This window comes from Nuphar pumila, chromosome 2 (genome assembly GCF_984573655.1).
Source record: "Nuphar pumila chromosome 2, dmNupPumi1.hap1.1, whole genome shotgun sequence".
Taxonomy (NCBI): domain Eukaryota; kingdom Viridiplantae; phylum Streptophyta; class Magnoliopsida; order Nymphaeales; family Nymphaeaceae; genus Nuphar; species Nuphar pumila.
This window is the reverse complement of record NC_143250.1, coordinates 5,520,948-5,547,589: the sequence shown is the minus strand read 5'-3', so window position 1 is coordinate 5,547,589 and position 26,642 is coordinate 5,520,948. Positions and strand designations below refer to the sequence as shown.

General features: G+C 41.1%; 1 protein-coding gene across 1 annotated transcript; it reads left to right on the top strand.

Moving 5' to 3' along the window:
- Positions 1-14,105: 14,105 nt before the first annotated feature.
- On the top strand, positions 14,106-17,145 carry LOC149844574 (uncharacterized). Its single transcript, XM_089985453.1, has 2 exons — positions 14,106-14,536; positions 16,957-17,145. Exons 1-2 carry the CDS (start codon positions 14,267-14,269, stop codon positions 17,143-17,145), a joined length of 459 nt encoding a protein of 152 aa, XP_089841579.1. The 5' UTR covers positions 14,106-14,266.
- Positions 17,146-26,642: the final 9,497 nt, after the last annotated feature.

Here is a 26,642-nt window from a genome sequence, read left to right as displayed (position 1 = left end):
TTCGAACCGTACCTGGGCCTATTGCAGTTATTGAAGACACATATTATATGCTTTGTGAGGGAGGATTAGGACTGTTTTTTTTTTTGGCTTTTATACAACAAAACCCATCTATATAGATATATACCGAGCTTAATTAGGCTTAACGAGCTTAATTGAGCTCACTTGCCTGGTCAAGTTTGGCTCACTTAAATGGTCGAGACTGGGCTTTTGTAGTTGGATTCATGTCCAGGTCCAAGTCCAGGTCAAAAGATCAGGAACCCATACACGATTAGTGTAATCTAAAACTTGTTAGGAAAAACCACGAGCAAGAGACAATCAAAAGGAAACAAAGAACAAGAACGATCAAACAAAACACAAGAAGAACACATATTTACGTGGAAAAACCTCTCCTCAAATCCGAGAGAGAGTAAAAAAACCACGGCCGCCCAGAGAGAAATATTATTACTCTTAACAGACAGTTACAAGCTCGGGAAAGAAAAGCGAGAATATAAACAAGGCAAGGGCGACAACCCTAACCCTAACCAAATCGGGTCGGATCCACTGAAAACCGGGTCCCAAACATAAGCCCCAGAAAAAATTTCTTCGGGGGGGGGGGGGGGGGGGGGCGCTGCCCCCCTATAACCCCGGGACCCACGCCGGGGGGAGCCCCCGGACCCCCTTCCTGCAAGGGCAAAAACAGTGAATCAGGCTCTACAACTTATCAAAACTTGCTTAATTTGTGCACCTTATTCCAAAATACACATAAAATTCTCTGTTATCTGATAAAAAACATAGCTCAAACCCAACCCCATGCACATAAAGTTTGTTGTTTATTTATAAAGTCCCTCTTCAATAGATACAATTGTCTCTCTTTTCAATTCTAAATGTCTCTTTTCTATTTTCAATAGGAATCTTGCATGTTTCCAGGATGGACTTAAACTTGAACTCCAAGGCTTTGAGACCTTGATTAGTTTAGATTGTAGTTTCCATGATCAATGCATCTTGATCTGATCCTTACTTTGATCTTGCCTCGCAAGACACTTCATCCTGCACCTTGGATGAACTGGACTCTATCCTTCACGTGTCACCATCTGTTCTCTAACAAAACTAACTGTGCAGCTCGTGACTTGGCTCGGTTTAATTAGCTCGACGTCACAAACTTCTTCGTGATCAGGTATAGCTGGCAAGCCAGGCCACGGGCAACTCACTTAGCTTAAATGAGTTGATCCCAAACATGGGTGTTTGGCTAGAGTGAGTTGATATATATATATATATATAATTTAGAAGTAATTTATCAAGTGAATAATGCATAGAACATACACAAAGAGAAGGATGCATGGTAAGTATATACATAAAATATGTGTAATATATAAAAATATCTATATTTTTAAGTATAATATATAAAATATACAGATATTTCATGTATAAATAACATGGAATTTTTTACATGAACCAGCTCGTGTTCAGCTTATCTCGTCCGAGCATGAGCCAAGCTAGCCCAGCTGGTGTGCAGGTGATTGAGATCAACTGCTCTGATTTCCTTCAAAAATAATCTTTTTTTTCTTTAAAAAAAAGGAAATCAACTGCTCTGGTAGTTCGTAGGATTGAATATGTATTTTAAACACATTTGTATTTCATCCAAAAGGGAAGAAACAATGTCTTGATTTTTTTTTGGATTTATAACCCGAAGAAACTGCACGCGGCACGAAGACCTGGTTGCGCTGGCTCAGCCTGCTATACCTATGGTCATAGTGCCGGCAGCATAAAACTCCTTGTGAATTGACACCCTAATGCAGCTATAGGGCACAATTATAAGCAAAACTTCGTTCAAAATAATGATGCAGTGAACACGAGGATCGCTCCTCAACCCCTTATGAATTGACACCCTAATGCAGCTACAAAACTAAAAAATTAGAAATAGCAAGAAAAATACAGGGAAATAACTAAAAAATCATTAATAATTTTATAGTAAACAAAGCAAACACTAGAAACCTAAATCCAACTATGGATCTGAGATAGATCCAATCTGGAAATATCAACTAAGACCCAAATCATGCTCTAAAACTAAATAATTGTCAAAAAAATCTAAGTAGTCAAAATGGATCTGAATGAACTCCTAAAGACCCAGTAGTGTCTCTCTCCCACTCCTATGTCAAATGCCTTTAATAAAACTTTAAAAACCAAGAAAAACATCTCTCAACTTCTTGTATAATCCAGCCAAAAATCTCATTTTTTGAGAGAAACTACAATCTGGCTCAGAATTTGTGGATCGTGGGCTTCAATCATGTTGTCTTTCAAGAAAAAAAAAATCCATATATGCCTTTTTCACCTCTTTTATAAAGTCAAAACTAAACACACACACATGCCATTTTGTTCATCTCTTCCTATTAATGAAAAACATTTTTAATCATGCATTTCTTTGTTTGTTTTTTTCATATCACGTATTGCTAACTATGTGCACATTTATCTACAATGCACAAAATAAGATCCATACAGCTAAAGTTTAATCCACATAAACTAGATAAACAAATAGGCCTCATCTAGCGTAGAGAGATTCCAAATTGCATTCTTTCATATATTTCTAAAATTTTATATGTGATGATATTTTCTGGGATTTCTTTTCCAATTTTTCATTTTAGCATGAGATTTTGCCTCTGTGCAGAGAATCCCAGTGACGGATCTGTGACATTGCTGATGACAAAAATCCCCTGGTATGGTGAAGGACCCCAAATCAAAAGCCACCGATCCAGATCCATATCGAATTGCATACCTGTTAGGGGTGAGCAAAAAAACCACTATCCAACCAACCTAGACCGGATCGTACCCAACCGGCTAATTTTGGATCGTAATCAGTGGGTATGGTTCGGTTCTTGGTTCTAATTTTTCAAAACCAGCGGGTACCGGTTCGGTTTCCGGTTTCGGGTGAGAACCATCCAACCGGCCCAATCGAACCGGTCCTATATATACTATGAACTTATATTTTTGAAAATGAAATCATTTGCCTGAAGGCCCATCTCTTCAGTCCAAAAGAAAAGCAGCCCAAACCAAAATGAAAAAACCCTACCCTCAACTCCTCAACCTTCGCTACAGCCTCCTTCTCTCAGTCCTCCTCTAGTCTTGAGTCTCAGCTAATTCTCCCCGGACTTCGTTTATATGTCATGGTTTATATGTCAAACAGGCTTAAGGCCTTTGTGTACCTGTGGCCTGATCTTTGTGAAGTTTCAAGATATTATGGTTTATATGTTATGATTTTAGGATGTTCGATTTACAAAAAATGTTCAATTTCAAGATGTTTAGGGATGTTATGGTTATAGTCCCATTTACAAAAAAGGTAAAACAACTTCTTTGCAGAAAATTGGGTAAGCATTAAGACCGTAACCGGGATCCAACCGGACCGGTGGTTCGGTTCTTGGTTGGATCCATGAAACGAGCGGGTGGTTCACGGTTCGCAATTTGCGAAACCGGCCCCTAGCGGATGGTTTTCGGTTCTAGGATAGGAACCATCCATCCTGGAACCGATCACCCCTAATACCTGTCCTGTAGTCTCCGGCCCCGTCCAATTCACGACAAAGCAACTAACTAATCCGGCTGTGACAGCTCATCCCGACTGCTCGAGTTCATTTCAGTCTAGTATACCGGTCTGTCGGGCTGGGTAGTCAGGGTCCCTTTAAGTTTGGGCCCAGTACATGAGGTACGTCCACAAGGACGATGGTTGCATGTTGTAATGAAACTGAAAGTGATGCAAACATGCACACATTTTAGTTGATGCATAGATGACCCCAACGTACAGACCAGCAAACACGTACCCTAGCATGCCACCCAAGATTGGAGCATGCCAACATATCCAGACCCACATCCACAAAAGCACATGCCTCCATAAATGTATGCACCCTGCCCTACCCACACATCCAAAGCACCCACAAGAAGCTCCCTTACTGCTAAAGTACACATGAATTCATGCATTCAAGGAGCAGGACCTATATATAAAGCACAAAGTTTTTTGTTTTTTGTTTTTTGGGAAAGGCAAGCTGGGGTTAGGCAGACCCCTACCAGATTCATTAATTCAATGGATAATCAAAATGCAAAGAGATTTATACCGTCTCCTTGCTACAGAGCCAATCCGGGGGTGGTCCTTCCATGATTTGTGGATTCTCCCTTAGGCAAGTTGCCTTGCCGTTGAGTTCTAATTATACTTGGTTTTCCGTGCAGATTATCTTCTAAATCTATAAAAAGACGGTATCACATGTAGCGTGATTGGTTGAGCATTAGTTCTTCCTTCCAAAAAAATTTCTTCGTTCTGAGTAGTACCCGATTCCATGATGATTTTACAATATGGCCCCAGCTGATCCAAAATGATAGGCCAGCCACACCATTCATTTTCCTTGATGTCCCTGAATAAAGAAAAACTTTCAGCCAACTGCATAGGAAGATTCTATGACAGAAAATTTGTGTCCATCCCTCACCTGGAGGAATCAGCAGGTAAGTCTTCGCCACTGCTTTTGTTGAATTTTGGATAACCTGCCCAACATGTTGGTTCACTGCCATTAAACCTTTTTTATGAAGTTGTGATGTGATTTTTGTAGGACTTAGAATCTATCGAAAAACTAAAAGGATCGTCAAACATGTTTGCGTTAAATCGTTGAAAGCAAAACTGAAACCAAATCTTGCAAAAGTGTACCTGAATCCATTGGTGCTTCGACAAATCTTTGACGTGTATGATCTTCCAAAACCTGTATACGTGACTCTTGCCTTTCTCTAAACCTTATGAAAGAGACTGATTTTTTTTGTTGTAAATAAGGAGCCTGAAGAGAAAGCCACTATATAAGGTTTGAAGACCATAACCTAATTGTAACAGGAGTCTATTTTCAATTCAATTCATCATAAAATTGAAAATAAAATTAAAAATTGACAGAAAATAAAATAAAAGGTCTCTTCGCATAATAACATGACGTCATATGAGATATCACATGGCTCAACCCAATTAAATCATCCAAAAAAAGCTAAAACCATAGCCAACATATAACATATAAGGTGTGACTTATCATACATATAGCCCACACTATTTTTTCCAACAATTTTTGTCGGTCACCAAAAATTTGTGTATTGAGAGCTCTCCATATAAACCAGATAAGGACTTTTTCCCAGCTCCAGCAAACATGATTATCGCTAAGGGAGCATGATTTCAGCAACAGTGATGCTAAAAAGCGGAGTGTGTGTATCAGCAGGGGCGTAGCTAGGGGGGGGCAGGACTGGGCTGTAGCCCAGTCCTACCTCCCGAAACAGTTTAAATTTTTTTTTTTTTTTTAAAAGCCCAGTCCTAGCCCAGCCCTGATTCCATATGAAATAGATTTTTATCCATTTTTGTAGCCCATCCCAGTCCTAGCCCAGCCCTGACTGCAGCAAATAGTTTGATTTGTCCATATGAAATAGATTTTTATTAATAATTGTAGCCATTTTTTATTTTATCTAAAAAAAAAAAAATCGGGGGTGCTGCCCCCGAACCCCCGACTATCGCACAAATAAATTTTTTTTTGCTACACCCCTGTTTGCCCCCCCCCCTCACATGAATCCTAGCTACGCCCCTGTGTATCAGGTCTGAGCGTCCTCTGATGGGTTACACACAGAGGTCACTCTGATGCCGTTCATTCACTATGTTGAACGTTTTCAGCCGTTTATTTTACCAAACTTTAGATGCGTTCATTTATGGCATCGATGGCTTTGAGAAAATAACGTGTGACCCTTCTAAGAGATGCAAAGTCCCACCATAGAATTTTGATTGTCGTTAATGGCATGGATGAATGGCACCAGGGTAAGGTGTCCACTTATGGATTGCTGGGAGAGGTTGCTCTGACCTGATACACACTTATGGATTGCTGGGGAGTCGGGTATAGTATCCGGTCCAGACCCGAGTCTAATTAGATCCACTAAAAGAGAAATCATACCCGGATCTGATAAGGACTACATGAACCAGTCCCGAACTATACCCGATAAAATAATATTCTTTTATCATATTTACATTAAAAAATTGTAGGTCATAATCGAAACTCAAGTTGGGTCTGGGTTTAATATAAAATTTCACAAACTATACCTGAATCCATGTATTAATCGGACATTCGGGTTCAAACCCAGGTCTTGATCGGGTCTTATTATTTATCACCATACCCAGATACCCAGACCCTATAAGTTTTGGTTCGGGTAGGGTTTACCCATTGACACCCCTACCTATGGACCAATGATTGGTCAATTTTTGGCAATGTGGCCAAACTGATGTTTGATGGTACTAGAAAAATGCTAGAACACACGGGACATGAAAAGATCAGGTGCAATATGATTGCACAAATATTTGTGCATTAAGCACCTGATCACCCTTCATCTTGGGGACATGGCCTGTCAGTTGTGCGGCCCAAGGGCTGATGGAGGGCAATCAGGTGCTTAATGCACAAATATTTGTGACCTGATACCGACGACAAGGGCCAACGTACTAGTTTTCAATCAATTCAATGCCGGGGGGTTTTGTATTTAAAAAAAAAACTGCTATGTCACGTGTCCTACTCGAGCGTGGACACTTTTCATAAATATGTCACAGGGATTCTCCAATTTGCTCTTGTGTCGCGTCTTCTTATGTAATAATTTTGACTAAAATTTTTACAATAATGGTTCCTTGCCCATAGGCCTTCTACCTCGGCTTTTTTGTCCATTGCAGAAAATTCCCCACTCCTGCCTCTGGCAGGAATCGGAGCCGTGTTTGCTATCGTGTCGTGCCTTGTGATTTATTTTTTCAAGGCTTTTTGTGGTGTCCTTGTGACGTACTATCAACAACGATGGGCGTTCTACTCATTCCAATCAAAACAAGGGCGTTCTACCTATTGAATTGAATGCATGTGGGGTTGCTAGGTATATAGACCTCATAAACTTGAATGAACCGAACATGGGTTGTTCAGATTCAAATCATTTACAGCCAGGCTTGCCAAGTTGATTTCATGAGTTGAAGAGAGCCGAACCACGAGCAGGTTTGTTTATTTACCAGTCTTATTCATAGGCAACTTTTCATGAGCATCCCTTTGGCATGAAAGTGCCTTCCCATAGGTGGGTGTAACAAAAGCTCCTTAATTTCTTGAATATCTAATTAGGAGATAGTATCATTAATAGCGGCATTTGGTGCACCTTTAGGGCATGTTTGGAAGCTCGAAAGACTCGTAGGAAAATAAAGTTTTGCTTATAAAAAGTTTTGATATGAGAAGTTTTTAAAAAAAGAATCACTTGTTTGTGAAGCATGAGAAAAACAGAGTGAAATTTTTTGGAAAATAGGCGGGTAATGGTGGTGGTAGTGACAACTGTTCTGATCGAAGCCGCAGGGGAGAGGAGAGAAATCAAAGAATCGCTTCCCGGGCAAGGGAAGAAACTCCCCCTTATTCCGACCCCTCGGTCCGATCATCCCGTTTAGGGGTGTGCACCAGCTGCAGTACCAGCGGCCAGCTAGTGCAGATGTATGTGCCCCTGGGAAGGAAATCCTTGTTGACGAGCACATCAAGCACATTTGATTTTCCACTGCTCTGGTTCCCGGCAACGGTGACCTACGGCAGGTCGATCGTTGATGAGCTTCTGAGCTAAGCGAAGATATCCTGGAGCCTGTTGATGATCATCATGAACAGACCTATCGAACTACTGTCGATGAATGGAGGCTGCACCATCGCGGTAGATGCGAGCCGTGAGGGAGAGGGAAGTTGGAGAAAGAGCAGAGGCAACAGGGGAAAGGAGAGAGGTTGGGAATGGGTGTTGGGTCGTTGGATCTGGGTGCTTGCAGGAGGTGTGATGTGTGGTGGTATTGGTGTTGGTGAGATTGTGGGCGGTGGTGGTGGTGAGATGGGTGGCGGAGAGTATTAAAATAAATTTTTTTTGGTAGGAAACATTCATCCATCAAATGTCGTACTTTGTAAAAAAATTCTTTCAGCCATATAGTCTCTTGTTTGGAAGGGTTGAAAAATTCATAGGAAATTTTCATTTTGCATCACTTTTTCCTACATCTTTATCTTTATCTCTTCCAAACGTGCTCTTAGTCATGTTTCATGCTTCATTAGGACTGACCACTTTTATAGTCAAGTATCAGTGGAGGATCATGCGACTAGGGGCAGTGGACCGGGGGATATAAGGGGCCCCGCCTCCCTCAGTTTGGACCGGAGATGAAGGTTAAAATCTATCCCCGTGCCGGAATGGACTTACGCTTTTTCCTGCCCCACCCATCCCTGCCTTGCCTCGCCCCGTCCCCAATCCTTTAAGGGATGACTATAGATCAAGGGGAAACAGGACCCCGCCTCGCCCCGTTTGGACCGGGGATGGAGGTTAAAATCTATCCCCGGCTGGGATGAAGGCGGGGATGGAGGTTTGGATTTTGAAACGGGGTGGGGGTGGTGACCTTGTCCCCCACCCCGGCCGGTCTACTGCCATCCCTACATGTGACCAGCACTACCCCCACAAAGAACCTACAGTGACAACTTCAACTTGTCACTTAAAAGGCTGGAGCTGTATCTGTAAGTAGTAGTGGTGGCTTAGTGTCTGGGTTTTATCACTATTAATTATAGTGACTATTTGGATCTGTCACTATAAGTCCACACAATTGATATCTTCATGACGGAATAAATGGTGTAGTTTAGGTCTGGTTAGGCTCCATGCCATTCCTGAACCTGGGTTGACGGAGCCCATCTACCTATGTTACAAAGGACACGAGGACACCGCACGGGTTTGGCTCGTGAATTGGAAAATCTTTATTTTTTTAATCAATAAAAGACAAAATTTTGATATTTTAATATTAAAAATATATATTTTTTGAAATAATAATATAATATATTGATTCTACCTGTCAGTGCCTGTCCACATATCCAAATGTGTTCGCTCATGTCTACGTGTCCTTGAGACATAGCAATTGATCCAGGCACAAGCTCGGCCTCAAAATGATTCGGTTCTTCGGGCCTGGCCAGGTACCCAAGATTACAAATGGGCCCAAACCTAATAAGATTCAAGTCAAGCCAAGAAGAGGCATGGTATGTAGGGGTGCAAACGGATCGGATACAGTTTAATCATAGTATTATGAATCTGACTCCAGATACTATGCTTGAAGATCTGAATGAATATCAAGACTTGAATTGGATCTAATATAGAATAGTGCAGTCCATACATGAATGATTTGGATCCATCTCTCTCTCTCAAAAAAAAAAAGAACAAGCAGTTTTTACTGGAAAGCGTCACAGCTTCAACTGGATTCAAGTGTACATCCGACAGAAATGGATCCGATCATGTAAGTCCAAAACCAATCTGATCTCAGACTAGGATACTGTTTAAAGATCCTAGAATCCAAGAATAATGTCTTGGGTTTGTATCATAATTCCAACCAAATCCAGCCGGTTGTATTGTACCCTAGTATTGCCAGTGGACCCAAACAGATCCATAAACCTGACGCCAATGTCCGCTTGGGACACCCCAAACCGAAGACAAGGGAGAACAAAAAAAATCATCCGACGTGGTAACGAATCTGGGCCCTCCAAACGGTAAACGCGCGGCTAGGATCTCTCCGGGGATCCGCACGAGCACACGGAACACATGCCGCGGGCCAAGGTTTTGTTATCACGTGTGGATGCATCAAACACGTGACGGTCTTCCAAAGAAGAAACAGTGGACAAGCGAAAAAGCAAAAGGCATCTTTTCTCTCTCTCTAACAGACAGAGAGAAGACAGAGGCACGGATGCCGTCCCCACTCGGCCTGCAGCGATTGATATGGAAGCGTGTACGGGACCCACCAACGCCTTGAGCTCAACGCCAACCCACAGCGCTCTCATCAGCCACAAAAAAAAGTGGAAAAAAAGAAACAAAATCGGGAAAATAAAATCCCTCATTTTCTTGGAAAAATGAGAACTTTCCCGATCCAGAAATCAAGGGAAGGAATCCGAGAGGAGGATTCTTTTCGTAATTTTTTCCTTCAAGAAAAAAAAACTCCCATTCACCCCGGTTGGTAAAACCAATGTTCACAGTATCGTTTCGTTTCGCCAACGAGTCAGGTGAATAGGCCGATACCGATTCTCAAGTGAATCTTTTTAAATCGGCCAAAAAATAATTAAAAAATATTATGTGTGGTGGCACGTGTTAAAATAATTTTAGAAAATAAAATTCAAGTTATATTTTACTTCTGTTAAAAATAGTATTCGGTCAACTCGGTGACATTCACAAGTCATTCCTAATCGACGTGTCAATGCACCTTTCTCACCGTGTCACGCGTCAGACGATCAGAGATTCGGGGACTCCAAACGAAGATTTCACCTTCAAAGAGTGTATGCTCATACATGTATCCAAACACGAACTTTCCTTTTTGTTCAGATTCTTTCTGAAGTTCTGAACATAAGCGATCAAAGTTCCAACTTCGAAATTCTCAAATGTGTCTCCTGTATTTCGAAAACATCCTAATTCCTACATTGTCAGTATAGGCATGTAGTAAACTAGAGACAGGCCGGCTGCTGCCGATTATAACACCTTATTAAAAAAAAACCCTAAAGATTCCAAAATAAAAACGAACAAGAACCTCACGCCTTTTTCGGGAACAAAAGCGTGATTTTAGGCTCAAAGACACAAAATCAGATGCAGAGATTCAACCTTTTCCCGCTTCTTCTCTCGTGGTCTACATCAATATATGCATTAAAAAAACAAGAAAAAACCATCGGGGACACCGCTTGTGCGGCAGGAGCAGTTAGTGCACGTCGCGTTGCGTTGGGACGTTTCAACTTCTAATCCCTATGTTTACAGTTCGTAGATATATATAGATAGGGGTATGCTACAAACCCTGCTGAATTTTTTCAGTCGAAAAAAAAAAACCAAGAGAATTCGCGATTACGAGAGTATTTATAGAAGGTCAAAATTGTCTCCGACTCCTTAGTTCTTTCTTCTTTTTTTTCTTTTCACTTTAATCTTCCGTCCGTACGCCAGAAAAGAGAAGAATTTAAGAAACCGAGAAGACCTGGACGACCTCCTTTCTCTTCCGTCCTCGAAACGTCGCCCTTTCAGTACCCAACACGCTTCTCTCTCTTTCGGCTCTCTCTCTCTCTCTCTCTGCAAGAAGGAGCCTGACACGTGACCTCACAAGCTCGTGCACGTGACCAGCAGCAGCACAGGTCTCTCGTGCGGGCTAGCGTGCGCCTGCTGCCAGCAGCTTGCAGTGCCTCCTTTTGCGGTTTTTCTCGCATCACAAAGGGAAAGTAACGCGATATATTTAAACAACTGGTTTTTATCGTGAAGTTCTCGAGAAGCGGTGCCGACAAATGTATAATATATCTACATAATAGTCAGTAGAATATGTTATATTTCTGATATTTTTTTATTTTATTTTTCTAGGAATAGGATGTGGGATTGTGTATTTAGAAAAAAATATTGATAATTCTGAACTATCGATTTTAAAACTTAAATATACAATAATAAATATTTTAGTGGCATTGTACGGTGAGATTTATGAAAATAACGTATTTTAGTGGCTCGTTTATATAATATACAATAAAAATTATAAAAATATAAAGTTGTTTTAATATTGTTAAGGGCCAACAGTGACGCGGATTTCTTGTGATTTAATTTTCTTTTTTTATTATTTTTTTCCTTCCAAAAGCTCCCATGCGAAAGGTGCGGGGCGTGAGTGGCTCCTCGGGAACCCTTTGGATGTGACGTGTCGATTTTTACTTCCCATCTGGCCAAGTGGGTCCCACGTCTTACACCGTTTGAACGGAACAGAGACTTGTACCTCTCGTTTTTCGTGCCTACGTGGACTGCAAACCAAACAATGTCCCTGTAGGCACACGTCAGCAAGACACGTGGTATCTATTTATTATTATTATTTTTTTCTGTTTCTGTTGATAGTGTTTTTTTTAAAGAGAAACATATTTTTAATTAATAGAAAGAAAACTTAAGCTGTGGTGGAAGAAATACACTTTGCTTGCTAAAAGCATAGTTGGAAAACTCGGCGAGTACTCGGATCGGGCCCTAACCGAGTTAGAAAAATCATATGACTCGGTTAGGATCAAACTCGACCGAGTCTTGCTTACTTTTTCATGATGTGCATTTAAAATAACATATTTTATTTAAATCACTAATTAAAATCATTTATAGTTTCTTAAATTTTCAAAGCTGATTTTGAAAAATGTTTTTCTACTCTTAAAACTTTTCAAAGCTAGGCTTTGTTGAAAATAGTTTTGGTAAACGGTGGATAAGAAGAACTTTATTGCTATCCAATGGAGATGGAGGACATGAAACGGGGACGAAGGCGGGGGTGGAGGATAAAATCCACCCCCCCCGGGGATGGAGGCGGGGGTGGAGGATAAAATCCATCCCCCCCGGGGATGACATGTCCCCCGCCCCGCCCCGCCCCACTGCCATCCCTACTTCTCACTTCATTTGGAATGTCAATGGATTGGATTTTATCCGATATCTGATTGATTTTTTAGTGGAGTTTGTTAAGCCAAAATCATATCCAATTATAATCAGATGTGGATATTGTTTTGAAATTTTGGCTATTAAATTTGACAAATATCTGTATTTGATGAATATCTGAATCTGTTTACATGTAAAAAAAAACAGATTTGATATAAGCTTTTCACTATCCCAATCCCAATCTGAATTTGAATTCGTTTAGCCAACATCTAGAATATGGTATTGGCTACATCCAATCCGAATCCAAACCGTTTACATCCCACACTTCATCTTTCTCATATCCCTCACTTCTCAGTTTGTGAAGGTGCTTTGTAGTCACACAATAAAAGAAGCTTGGACAATGCATAGGACATAATGCAGTGCACCCCTAAGAGACCCCATAATTCAAGTTGCATATGGAGTGTTGCCACACATACAAAATAGATAATGTTTTGATTTTTTTAGGCCGTTCCAATCTCCCTCTCACACCATGATCCAGCTTTTTCCCTTAATTTTTTTCATGTACCCACTCCATGAACGTCCCCACCATGGGGGCCATGACCCTGTCTTCTAGTTGGTGAGGGTACCTTGCAATATATAACTTCAATCATCCTATCCCTCCACTAGAAGGATCAAATAATACAATCCATGTGAATAAAGAATGAAAACTTACATGTCAAGGCATTCTGCTGTAAGGCAAACTGCCAACATTTTACCACAAATCCCATCCTATCTCCTTTGTCAAAGTTCGATTCCTGCAGGCATCATCGTCTGCGCAAGCCGACGCCCCGCATAAGCCCTGAGGACAAGGATCCTAGCTTCAGAGTTTTACCCCTCTAAAATGATGACCTTAGGTATGGCAGGCTGAACCAGCAGGACCAAGTCTTCAATCTCAAATGTGGTTTCTTCCAGTAATAAAAAAAATAAGAAACCTCCCCAACAAGGAATTTGGTACAATTAAACTTCCCTCAAACTTTCGACCACAATTGAAAAGTAAAAACGAATTTAACCTAATTGTGAATTCATTGGTAATTGCCAATTCTCTTGATTGAAGCATTGCATAATTTGCATGGGAATTGCAATCACAAATATCTTCAAATTAGAAAAACAGAGTGGGTCCCGACTCCAGACTGGTTCAGTTAGCAGATAAGAAAGAGTGATATCACAATGGTCAACGTGACTGAACTCATCATAGAAACCCCAACACCCCCATTGCTTCCTCTCCAAATGGGAAAATAAAAAGTTACTTTATTGTCATTTTATGTCTGCACGAGAGACCAACGCCCACTGGGATTAGACAATGTTTCCAATGCTTGTACCTCTAAATCCGAAACATCTAATGAAACGTCTAATGGTAGCCCAATGATGAAAGGCACCCTGCTCACCTAAACGCATACAAAACAACAAAACACAGCAAATCAGTAGGACTATGACCCTCAAAAAGCAAAGCTAAGGGCACCTAAAAAGGACAGTGGTATCTCAGTGACTTCCCCTAAAACCAAGGGTACTCCCAAGTCTCCTGATTTTATATAAACCCCTTAAACAATAACCAATGGGTCAATGTGGGTGTGGACTTGACACCATAGGCCGTGAGCTCATACGGCCATCACATGCTCCTTGTAGCCTATCTGCACAAGACATCTCTCTCTCTGTTTTTGCAGAAGAAAAGGGAGACCACCCACCATGATTTCTGCCACAAAAGCAAACCACAACTATTAGAGCTCTCTCTCTCTCTCTCTCTCTCTCTCTCTCTCTTTGATGGAAGAAGAAAAGGGGGGATACCAGAAAAGCAAAGACCATCAATGAGAGCGCGCTCTGTAGTGACTGTAAATAGTGGAGATTAGAAGAGAAAATGAGTGAGGGTGGTAGTTGGGGCCAACCTCCTCTTCCTCCTACTGCGTTACAGAGCAGGGAAGAGCATTGGATGCACTTTGATAGCTCAGTGAATGCAATCTCATTCGGCTTCGTTGCCACAGCAATCCTCATCTCCATGTTCCTCGTCATGGCCATCTTCGAGAGGTTCTTGCGGCCGAGATCGCATCCCGGCGGCCGGAACCCGGCCGACCCTGAGGCCCCGCCGGCGCGGCCCTTCCCCTGCAAGCTCGAGCCCTATTCCTCGACCGTGAGTTCTCCTCTCCTTTCTCTTCTCAACCTTCTCTGGTTCTGTTTTTTTTTTTCCCTTTTTTGTGGAGTTTCTTTTCCCCATCAAACAAACACAGGAATCGTCTCTCTTGGATTTTGGTGTTCGTTTGTTATGTCTAGTCCCATTTTGTAAGGCCTACGAAATTACCCACCTATCTCTTTGTTCAGGAATCGGCGTTCGGCAATGAATGTGCGTCGTTTCACGATTCTTGGAAAAGAAATTCAGGGTTTGTTTTTCTGAGGGGAAATAACTTCCTGGATTTTCTGTCGGAAAATGTTTCCTTTGTTTATGATGGAGGAAAAAGGGGAAATTCTTGAATTAATGCATCTTGGTTGGCCTGGATTTTGATGGTCTACGTCGCCGGTTTTCCTAAACCGGATCGAGTGGTGGGCTGGGCGAGTTCGTTTGACTGAGAAATTCTGGAAGTTGTGGGAAAAGTGGGGGAAATTGGGTCATGCGTTTGTGTGGTTTGGACGCTCAAATTTGGGTTGATCCGGATTTGGTCCGATCCGAGTCTTGTTTGTTTCTGGCCTAGAATGCAATCTTGGTGATTCATACCTCTCCTCTCTAACATTTTAACATAGTTCGATTCCCGTACTGGATCGAATCTTGGATATTATGACATCTTGGCCTTCAATGTTTTTTTTTTGTTACTGTGGTTTGGATTGTGAATCCTATCGGGCAGAACCAGTGTGTATAGTTTCTATCAATGGCATTGTGCAGAACTGTTGCTATAAGCTTTCCCTGACCCACTCTCTAACTGGGTCTAGATCGGTATTTAGTGTCATGATTGCGTTTAGGGAATTTGGTGGAATTATAACCCAATTCCATCAAAACTCTCTTTTTGCCTGTTGTTGGTGGGAAAATTTTTGATGGAATAAATTCCACCTAATTCTCCAAAACATGACTTGTCATTGGGTTTTGTACCTTGAGGATGGAATAAGAGATGGGGCACATAATTCTGCCGTGGGGCAGATGGGACAAGTATCAATAATGATGGTGATGATGATTAGGGTTGGAACTGGTGGGCCTAGACTGGGCTTGGTGTTTAGCGACGACAGACCGGCTGGCACAATTTCTTGAGCCCCTTTTAGAGAAGGGTTGGGGTCTGATCAGACTTGGGATGCTGGGTTTAAAGACCCCACATGAGCCTGCTTGACCCAACAGGGTTGATGGGCTCTGCTGGGTGGGCTGACCTATTATGACTCTTTGTGGTAGTGTTTGGGCGTGCCCAGACAGAGCTTGCTAGGTTAGGGCCCATTGGGCCCAAGCTTAGTTTTGTCCATGCTATCACTTATGAGCATCTAGGATCCCTTTTAAAACCCTTATGTCACAAATAATAAATATCACCGATATTTTGAAAATGTCGTGATTTTTACAAAGCCATATAATATCGCTTTAGCAACTATCGCATATTCTGAAAATATAGCATTTTTTGTTATGTTTTTTGTATTTTAATTCTTTGTGCGCTGATTTTTTCCAAGAGAAACCATGATGTTTAAAATGTCTCGGAATTTCCCCCCCACCAAGATTTTCCTGAGAAAGGGGACTTGTGACGTTGGTTAAAACATGATCAACTGTGCTATCTATACCAGGGAGAGTTCATTTGTGGTGCTTTTCCACCTCATATTTGAACATATTGCCAAGTTTACTGAACACCCCACAAGTTTATGAACCTCCACACACCAAGTTCCAATTCCCATCCCTACAATCATAAGAGATTCTTAAGCTGCAGAAGGCAGACTATGCAGTTAATCTCATGAATTGACTATATCTATATCACACGGATACACCATTTAAGAAACCACACCCGGGCATGTAGACCTGTTCGCGCTCGCTCAGCCTGCCATACCTACTGTCGTCATGCTGGCATCGGAAAACTCTGAGGCTAGGACCCCTGCCCCCGGGGCCTCTGCTAAGTGTTGGCTTGCTTAGAGAGGTGATGCCGGTGGGAATCAAACCTTGACTGCCCGTCTAGCAGCCTAGTGTCCCCTTACATACTATTGATATACTTAGCCGGATGGGAATGTCTGGTTATAAAATTGTGTCTAAGATTCAGTTCCTTCTTGCTGCGTTTATGGGCTCAGTCCTGGTTGGTCTAGTGATTCTATTACAAACGGCACTGATGTTGTTTCTTTGAGTCTATGGTTGCCTTTCTTCTGAAATAACGCGCCTTCAGGCCTACTGCCATCTAAATGCAAGACAATTTCTTCTTTGTAAAATATCTTTTGGTTTGTTTATTTTTAGTAGACAACTGAATTTTGTGTTTGTATAATGGTGTCACAACAATTGAGACATGTTTTGATTCTACTAGCGATCTCTCCCTATCACTGGCTATTTTGAGTGCATTGTTTGGTTCTACACTGTTTCATTAATGTTCAATTTGTGCTATGTTTCAGATGTCTGTGTATGCCAAAGGTGTAATAGTGCTAATGCCAGGCCAAGAGATCCCAACCTTCATTGCGCATCCCGTGCCGATCCCGTGCAATCGAGAACGCATCTTCTGGCCCCATCATCAACAAAGCCCGTTCCCTAACGCGACACAAGCATGGGATTGTTTTCGTTCTGAATCTGCTCCAAATACATAAATGCTTCACTGTTTGATCGGCCTTCTTTCGATGTAATGCATTCGTTATGTTTCGGCGGCGAGCTGCTTCATCGACTTGGTTGTGGCTTCTTGAAAGTTTGCAAACAGCCATTGTTGCCTTTCATCTTTTTTCTTTTCAAGTTGTATCTTCTTTGCATTGACCTGCAACTTGGGTTTCTGCCAGTTCAGTTTATGGCCTCCTGGATACTATGTACAAATTACTGAGGTAGTCAAATTATGTGGGGAAATGTGACCCCTCTTTGGATTTCCATGAAATTGACCCATACAAACTGTGGGACACACAACCATTCTCCTTTTGCTAACAAAAGTGGTAAATGCAGTGTTTTCCTTGAGGGACATTACCAATAGCGCATGTAAAATATGTTTTCTCAACCATGGAGCACACTGCAATGCCTTTGCAGATGGAATAGTTGGTATATGCTTCCATTAGTGTACTAAAACTGCTGTAATGTAAGCTTGGTGACTCCCTGGGGTCGAAGGGTTAGCCCTCGGAGTTTTATGCTGACATGGACTCAGACCATAAGTACGACTGGCTGAGCCAGTGCGGCTAGGTCTCTGCGCCTAAAGCCGTTTCTCCGAGTACAAATAAAACACAAAAAAAAACTTGTGTAATGCAGTAGCTAGCAGAATGATTAAGTATACTGCTTTTCTTTCATGGACATCACAAATAGGGCATGTCGATTATGCCTTCTCAGTCATATAGTACAGTACTAAAATGGCCATTCAGATAGAAGAGTTGGTATTTGCTTCCATTGGTGTAGTAAGCTGGTGTAATTCACTGGTTTACCCATTGCTTTGTTCGGATCACAAACAGAGCATGACTCAAATTGATTCAAACAATGGTTGAATCCAGGGATGCAAACTGGTCTGATTCAAGATGGAGCTTTTGCAAATTTTGGCTGTTCGAATCTGGTCTGATCCGACTCTCTAATGTATTTTTTTTATGTGAAATCCGAACCATTTGCATCCTTAGTCGAATCTATACGTTTATGGACTTTCACACTAATATCCACAGAAAATGTGTCATTGCGAGATGACCAAGACCATAGTCGCAAATCTCATTGTTTGGATATTGTCTCAGCGAAATCTGTGATAAAATGAAATTACTTTTTTCTTGAAAAATATCAACTAAAATTTATCACCTTTAAAATTAAAATATAACAATATAATAAAACACATGAAAATGTGAAAATCTTGGAAGCTATGACAATCGTGAGTATCTCAATACACCGTACATCGAGAGAAGATGAAGCTTTTAAAATCTCACGATATTATCAAGTTTTTCATATTCTGTTAAAACTGTCGAAGAGATAAGGAGATTTTAAAATCTCAGCATTACTTGTGAGTTGTGACCTGTATGTCATAGACGTGCCATTTTTGGTGCGTATCTCTTGTGACATACACCAACATGTTCCAGATTGATGCAGAGTGGAGCACAAGACCGGAATTCATACGAATCCATTTGGATCTATTTTTATGTTGGTTCTTTTGTGTCAGGATCACTATATCAAATATATTTTTTTAGGATAAATATTATCTTTTTAGAAGTTATCATATTGGGTAACTTACTTTAATTAGAATTAGGTAAAATCTCATCAATTTATAAATGAAGAATCTTTGGTGTTGCACAATTGAATGAGATAAATTAATTACTCTTTTCTTTTAATCTCTTGTTTTCCTCTTTATTTCTACATTTTCCTTCTATTTCCTATTTTTCTTAGATAATTAGTAGAGATAATTATAATTGGTAACTTCCTAGTAAATTCAATGATGGATTGACATCAAAGTGGTATCAAAGCAAGGAATCATCACCTCAATCCTCTTTCAAGGACAATCTTGTCAGATTCTTAGATTCGCCAAGTGCAACTAGAGGAGCGCATCGATCAATTATATGTCCCACGATCGACGACAATCATATCCAACAATAAGCAGTGTTGCATGGTCGTATGACCTGTCTCAACATTCACCCGTGGCGACCACCGCAACTAGTTACACCGCGTGGTTGGTCTAATTCATCGTAGCAACAACTAGTAACGGTCCATGTATACTCACCTCCACCACTATCCTCATTGCCCTCTTTCTTGTCCCAACCTCAAGCCAACCAAAACCTCGCTGTCGGCTCGACCTTGTCTAACGATCCTCCACTGGTTGGGGATGGTCGTCGGGACCCTCCCCCACTAGGGTCAGACATTCTCGGAACCCTTCCGTCTTGTGCCCCTTTTTCTTATTTCCTGCATCCCAACCACTACATGCTTCCCATGATTTCGGGTGGGTGGCTCGATAGCCAGACGACCAGTCGTCCATCGATTGGATACCACTTGCCAGTCAATGACGACTAATGGGGGCCTCGGCCACCGGCCACAACACTCCCTCGAGCCCTAACAGTTCCAGTAGGGGAGCCCTATCTAAGCCCTAATACGGGTGGGGTTCTCCCACCTGATGACTCGGGTGAGAGGGTTTCACTTATTGAACCAGGAGGGAGAATCGATTGTCTTGCCAACAAGTGAGATGGGCGGGTTCTGGCCCTAGACCCGGTTCAAATGGGCCTGGGCCCTATTCTGACCCATTTCCAACCTTCTAAGGTTGAGTTTGCTTCAATTTTCAGTTTGAATATACCCCAACCAGGTAATTTTGGCCCCAATGCAACAAATCCACCCAAAGTTGAAGTTTTATATAGCATTGAGACATTTGCTACCTAATTGGGTTTTCTAGAATTCTCCGGATATCAAGATCCAATTGATATCATTAAATGGACCTGACTGATGGATGACTTGTTCGAGCACTATCAGTTCTCAGATTTTTGCAAAGTTATCTTAGAATTTACCAAACTCTGGTTGGTAGGAAATATGTGGTGGCTTGAATTACAGAAGAACCGTGAGAGCAAAAGAATAAACAAAGATATTACATGAGTCGAGATAAAGCAATTGATGCATGCAAGTCAAGTTCGTGAATCAACTACCCCTTACTTTTGACTCGAAAGATACCCAAACTCAATTAGATAAAACCTTGGTAGAGCCTACTCCGAATGAGCCTCCATCTAAATTCATTCCAGACCTATCCAAAGCCCCATACCCAATTAAAGATGATTTGGCTCCAAAATCCCTTGATGGATCCAAACCTATTTTAGTGAATCTACTTGAACCTACCCATATAGAGAGAGGAACAAAGATTTCCAAGTGGTTTTTATTGATTTAGAGAAGGCATACGATAGAGTGCCTAGGGACGTTCTCTGGTGGACAATGATGAAGAAAGGTGTTTCTCTCAAGTACATTAGTATAATTAAAGATATGTATGAAGGAGTAGTAACCAATGTCCGCACTTGTGGAGGGGTGACAACCAATTTTCCGATAACGGTTGGGTTACATCAAGGATCTACTTTAAGCCCTTTCCTATTTGCGATAGTGATGGATGAGCTTACGAGATCAATTCAAGAAAATGTACCGTGGTGTATGTTGTTTGCTGATGATATTGTTTTGATTGATGAGTCTAGAGTTGGGGTTAATGCTAAGTTAGAATTATGGAGACAGACATTGGAAGCTAGAGGTTTTAAGTTGAGTAAGAGTAAGACTGAATATATGGAATGTCGGTTTAGTAAGCAACGAAGTAGTGATGGGAGTGTAGTGAAGCTTGGTGAGCAAGAAATACCGGTGAATGATTATTTCAAATATTTGGGATCCATCATTCAAAAGTATGGAGAAATTGATGGAGATGTAAATCATAGGATAAAGGTTGGGTGGATGAAATAGAAAAGTGCAACTGGAGTGTTGTGCGATCGTAGAATGCCATTGCGGTTGAAGGGAAAGTTTTATAGGACGACTAATAGACCCGCTTTACTATATGGTACAGAATGTTGGGCTGCCAATAGACATCATATTCAAAAAATGAGTGTAGCAGAGATGCGGATGCTTAGATGGATGTGTGAAAATACAATAAAAGATAAGATTCGGAACGAGGAGATACGTAAGAAGGTAGGTGTTGCACCCATTGAAAATAAGATGCGATAGAATCGTTTACGGTGGTTTGGACATATTCGGCGAAGGCCTAATGATGCTCCAGTTAGAAGGTTGAAGAAATGGGAAAATATATTAGTTAAAGGAGGTCGGGGTAGGCCTAGGAAGACTTGGATGGAGATGATAGGAAAGGATATGAATGCTTTGAACCTCACCGAGGACATGGCATTGGATAGAAATGATTGGAGGAAAAGGATTCATGTGGAAGACCCAAAATGAATTTCTTTTTTGGTTCATATCGCTGACCCCAATTGTTTTGGGATGAAGGCGTAGTTGTTGTTGTTGTACTTGAACCTACCCAAAGAAAAATCCCTAGATCCACTCGACCCAATTCAGCCAAAGTGACTTTTCAGAAGCCCTACCCATACCCAAATATATACTAGATTCAAACCCTAACCACCTAGATCCAAGACTATTCTAAATTCACATTCTACAACCTAAACCCATTTAATACCTTGGATTTGCTCAAACTGGATCATCATGGGCTTCCACAAGCAGTTATAAATGATGTTCTTTTAGAGTGGATTCAAATTTCAAGCATCTACTCTAGATCAGTTTGAACCGTTTTACATTTGAGGCGTCTTGTGTGACTTCAGTTGGTTGGAAAATAATGTTTTAGGTTTTCAGGTACTTTTTGAAGCAGATCATGCTTGGTCTACTCATGTTGTGGTGCGGTATATTTTTTGGTTTTATATTCTCTGAAATGTTCATTGTAGATTTTAATGAAATACTTTAATTTACACGTTGTAGTTCTCATTCTCACGTACATTTTTTCAACTTCTATTCTATCATATCTATTGTAGGTGTTATGCACTTCTGTGCGTCTTTTGATTGCATGTATGAAAACACTCAGTTTTTGCAGGTGCTAAAGGCTTAAAGGTGTGTTGACTAGGACCTGATGGAGCGTGTATTATCTTGTGTGCTGAGGTTTCTTTTGTTGTTGTTTCCATCATGTTTGTCTGAATCATTGTTGTTATTAAAACACATTGTACATGTGAATTTTAAAACTAACAATGTTCATTTGCTTGATATATATATATATATATATATATATATATATATATGAATCAAGATTTTTATAGGTATTGTTATTTTTTTTTCTAGTTATAGAAACAGACTTTTGGATCATCCAATTAAGTTGTATAAGGACCTCTTAAGGGTTGAAAATCAATGGCTTAGAATTTTTATAAATATTTAAGCATAAAAATTATATTTCTTGATCCGATTGCGATGATCCAAAGGTCGATTCCTAGCAAATGAATCACGCTGAATGCATGTACGGGGTTGGATTTGCAGAAAAACCTATGAAAATCTTGATTCATACCAGCAAACATATTTGGTTGGTAAACATATTCCAGTTTTCCTATATATATATATATATATATATATATATATATATATATATATATATATATATATATATATATATATATATACATTAACAAAAAAGTTTAATTTGCTTTATGTCTAATTTGCATTAGGAAACAAAAAAGATTGATTATAAAGTCTCCTGTGGCCCAACTACATTACATCTGTTGGTTTGAAGGCTTGCAAAGTTTTCCCAAAGAGGGGGCAAGCAATTTTGTTTTTGGTATTTACATAGAGAAGCCGTCCTAGGATCAGAAACTTAGTGGCGTTAGCTCTACCTGTTCACTATCCTCACAATGTAAAAACAAACTCCATGGGCTTACCTGTTTTCCTTAAAGAGTCGCTTCCCCTGGGCTTGCTGAAAGGGAGCCAGGATTAGGTGCCATTACATGGCATACTTTGACTGAGCCTGGCTGACCTTCATCAAATTGAGAGGCTGTCAGGCAAAGTGGAGGGCATCAGGTGCAGCGGCAAACTTCAAAGTGTGCCATGTGATGTAGGGGTGTCAACCGGTCGAGTTTGGTTCAGACCCAGGTGAAATCAGACTTGTACCAGATTTTCAGGTAGAGTTAGGGGTGGCAATCGGGTCAGGTCGGCGAGTTGGTGGGTCAGCATACCTCAACACGAACCCGATCCGTTTATTAAACAGGTAACCCGACACGGTTAACCCGTTTAATAAACGGGTCGGGTTGGGTAAACGGGTTGGTGGGCGGGTTAGCGGGCGGGTTGACGGGTCGGGTTTGGGTAAACGGGTTAGCGGGCAGGTCGGGTAAACGGGTTGGTGGGCAGGTTGGCGGGTCGGGTTTGGGTAAACGGGTTGACCCACCCACCTAACCCATTTATTAAACGGGTCAGCTGGGTTGGCGGGTTGGCATACCCCTAACACGAACCCGACCCGTTTAATAAACAGGTTAGGCAGGTTGACCCGATTACGAACCCGAAGCGGGTTGGCGGGTCGGGTCAGATTTTGCCACCCCTAGATGGCACCTGATCCGCGAATAGGAGCCAAGCAGCTTATTTAGCGATCATCCCAGTTGCGTGTTTTGGGGTGGTACCGATGCGTTTGTGCTACTCTCTCTCTCTCTCTCCCTCTCTCTCTCTCTCTTTTGTGTTTGGTGAGAGCACCAGCACGTTACTAGTTCAAAGAAAAACACCCATTAGCTTGGAACCCAGAACCAGAAGAGCCTCTCCATTGAGCTTGTTTAGTTGAAGCTGACTGACCCTTTCCTCGATTCTACCATCCTCTTCGCTTCACAACATCAAATTTGAAGGTACCAGCAAATAATCCAATAACAGATTGTTGGTAATACAGGACAAGCGGCTGTGTGTGCGTGTGTCTAGATTGGGTGGGAATCTGGTGTTGTGCACACCAGATGCTTGAGGAAGAAACCTCAGCAAGGAAAGGAAAAGAAAGTGTGTGGAGGACTCCTGCACGCCAAGTATTCGACGATATGCCTTAACCACCGTTTGACTAAAGGTTGGTGTGAGTCGGAAAATTTTGTCTGGTTCAATACAAAAATGAAAGATGGACTCCATTCGATTTGTGGTTAAGCCGCAATTAAAATGGTCATAGTCCTACACGTATGGTTAGTGAAGGAGGTCCACCTACTTCTAACCGTATTGTAAGATGGCCATGTCTAGGAATGTATGGCAGTATAGGGGGTAGGTTTTTAATTCGGAACTAGGAATTACTAAATCTGTCCTAATCGGAGTGGAAGCTGGATTCTGATGGGGTTGAATTTTTGTTTTTTGTATTTGGAACACCGTGAACAGGCCTGAGGGCACAAGGCCAAACACTTTCTTCTTTGAACTTTGCAAAAGTCTGGTCTGCTGATGTGTTTGTTCCAAAACTTTATGGGAAATTTGTTGTCCTTATTGTGAAATTGAACTTTTCGTTGATGTTGAAAATGCACATTTTATATGATGGTGTTTTTCAAAATAATAATTAGTGATGCATTTAAGTAGAAGCATGAGTTTTATCTTTTTCCTTTAATGTTGCTTGCTACTAACTTCCATTATCGCTTCTTATTCACTTGTTATACCTTCTAAACGCTTCAAGCTTCATGCTTTAATGAATTCGCTGAAGACTTGCTTTTCACTTCACACATGGATTCTTGCACCAGCATCCTACTGTGGAAACTATGCCCATGTCACCTAACTATATTGTTGTCGTTGCTATCCATAATTTTCATTTTGTATCTGTTTCCCTCATGCCATGTTCAGTCATTACAGTTGTAAAGTTTGGACCTGTCTACCATCGTTAATTTATGCATTTTAATCAAACTAAAGATTCATCTGTTTTTCCTGATGCTTCAATCTGGCAAACCCAGTAGCTAGAGGTGCACATCGAGCTCGAGCTAGCTTGAGCTCGAACTTGTTCAAGTAGATAAACGATTGAGCTCAATTAGCCCGATTAAGCTCGGTTTGTGTAGTTATATAATGCACCGAATTTGGTATATGGACAATTTATGTTTAGTGAATATTTCAGACGGCTTTGCTTAAACGGGTAAGGTGTTAACCCCTTTCCAGGAAGGTTGGTAATTCGAACCCACTCTTAACTACACATTAATTTTTTTAAAATAAAAAATGCTTGGCTCGAGCCAAGCTTGAGTTTGACTCGACAGAGTTTGGACAAAAGTTGTTCAAGCTCAGCTTCAGCTTGAACAACGATTTTTTTGAACGAGCCAAGCCGAGCCAACCTAAGCTCGGCTCAAACTTGGCCCGTGTGCACCCCTATCAATAGCAATAAAAAATCCATCAAAACCAAGGACTATATTTTTCTTTTTCATTTTTTCATTTTCAAGTAGAAACCATCATTATGGTTAGGACATCCTAGATACAAGTCAAGAGGTGCCACAGTGTCCATAGCTCTATTTTAGTGTCATTAGTGTAAAACCTCTTGGGGTGCCTGTTCCTTATCCAGCACCCAGAGATTGGTTCCAATCATCCCTTATGTCATCCCCCATCTTCGTAACCCCTGTTAAGTCTTATGATGAAAGCCTTTTTGATCAAATTTGACCTTGTAGATTCAGCTTGGTTGATTTAATAAGAATCGACCCTTGGATAGTGTTTTTTCAACAAAAGAATATGACTTTTTAAATTACAAAACTTTATGTTTGTCAACCGATGATTTTGAATTGCTAATAAATACTACAAAATAAAAAAGTAATAGATATGGAGTATTAACTACAACTGCTAAAAGTTGTAGTTAATAGTTGTTATTGACTATGGTTTAATAAAGAGCTGTAGCTAATAATGGGTTATGGGGCTTTTAATTACGACCTTTTGACTTTTAAATATGGCTTCAACCGTACTTAAATAGTCGCATAGGGTATACTCTTTTAACTACGATTGAAAGGAAGCTGTAGTGAATGGTTGTTTTCATGTAATCGCTACAGTTTCAGGCTGTACTTAATGCCATCCCGCCAAACTTTTCTCAAGGCAGGTAAAATTCACTCTAGTGCTCGCTTCTCGTTCTTGCCTTGACACTTGTTCAGTCTGGTTGCCTCTCCCCTCGCCTCTCGTCCCTCTCCCACCGCCGTTGCCGGCATCTGGTGAGTCTGTGTGTGTGTGCTAGGTTCCAAGAAGGCCACAGAGGAAGAAATGGGGAGAGAGACCGTCCAAAATTCTCTCTCTCTCCTCTTGGTTTGCTATGGGGTCTGAATAAACCCAGACAGGAAGAAACCCCTACCGATCTCCCCATTTCTTCCTCTGTGTTTCATTATTGGGTGTTTGATTATGGGTTCTTCCCAAAGACCATGTATATTTCTTTTTATTGTTCCTTCCTCTTTCTCTCTCGAACATTTTTTGCGATCTTCTCTCCGTTCCTTTTACTCGGGTTGTGTGGGGATCAGTGTCGGTGTGCTGCTCCTGAGTCACTATCGAGAGGTTAGTTTGCTTGCTTTGTTGCGGTTCCATCGCCTTCAATGTGATGAGGTTCTTGCTTGCTTGTTTAATCATGTAGAACAATGACTTACCAGTGTTCTTTTCGGATGGAGAAAGGCAAGAACAGTGAGATTTGTGTTTTGTTGAGTGTGTTGTGCACTCTGAATTGCATCTTCAATCGTTGTTTTATTGTCTTGGGTGCAAAATCTTTAGT

Bases quoted from the DNA above. Each gene is read 5' to 3' on its own strand.
- LOC149844574 (XM_089985453.1), top strand. From the start codon at position 14,267: ATGAGTGAGGGTGGTAGTTGGGGCCAACCTCCTCTTCCTCCTACTGCG. The intron at 14,537-16,956 runs GTGAGTTCTCCT...GCTATGTTTCAG, and splicing joins TCGAGCCCTATTCCTCGACC to ATGTCTGTGTATGCCAAAGG.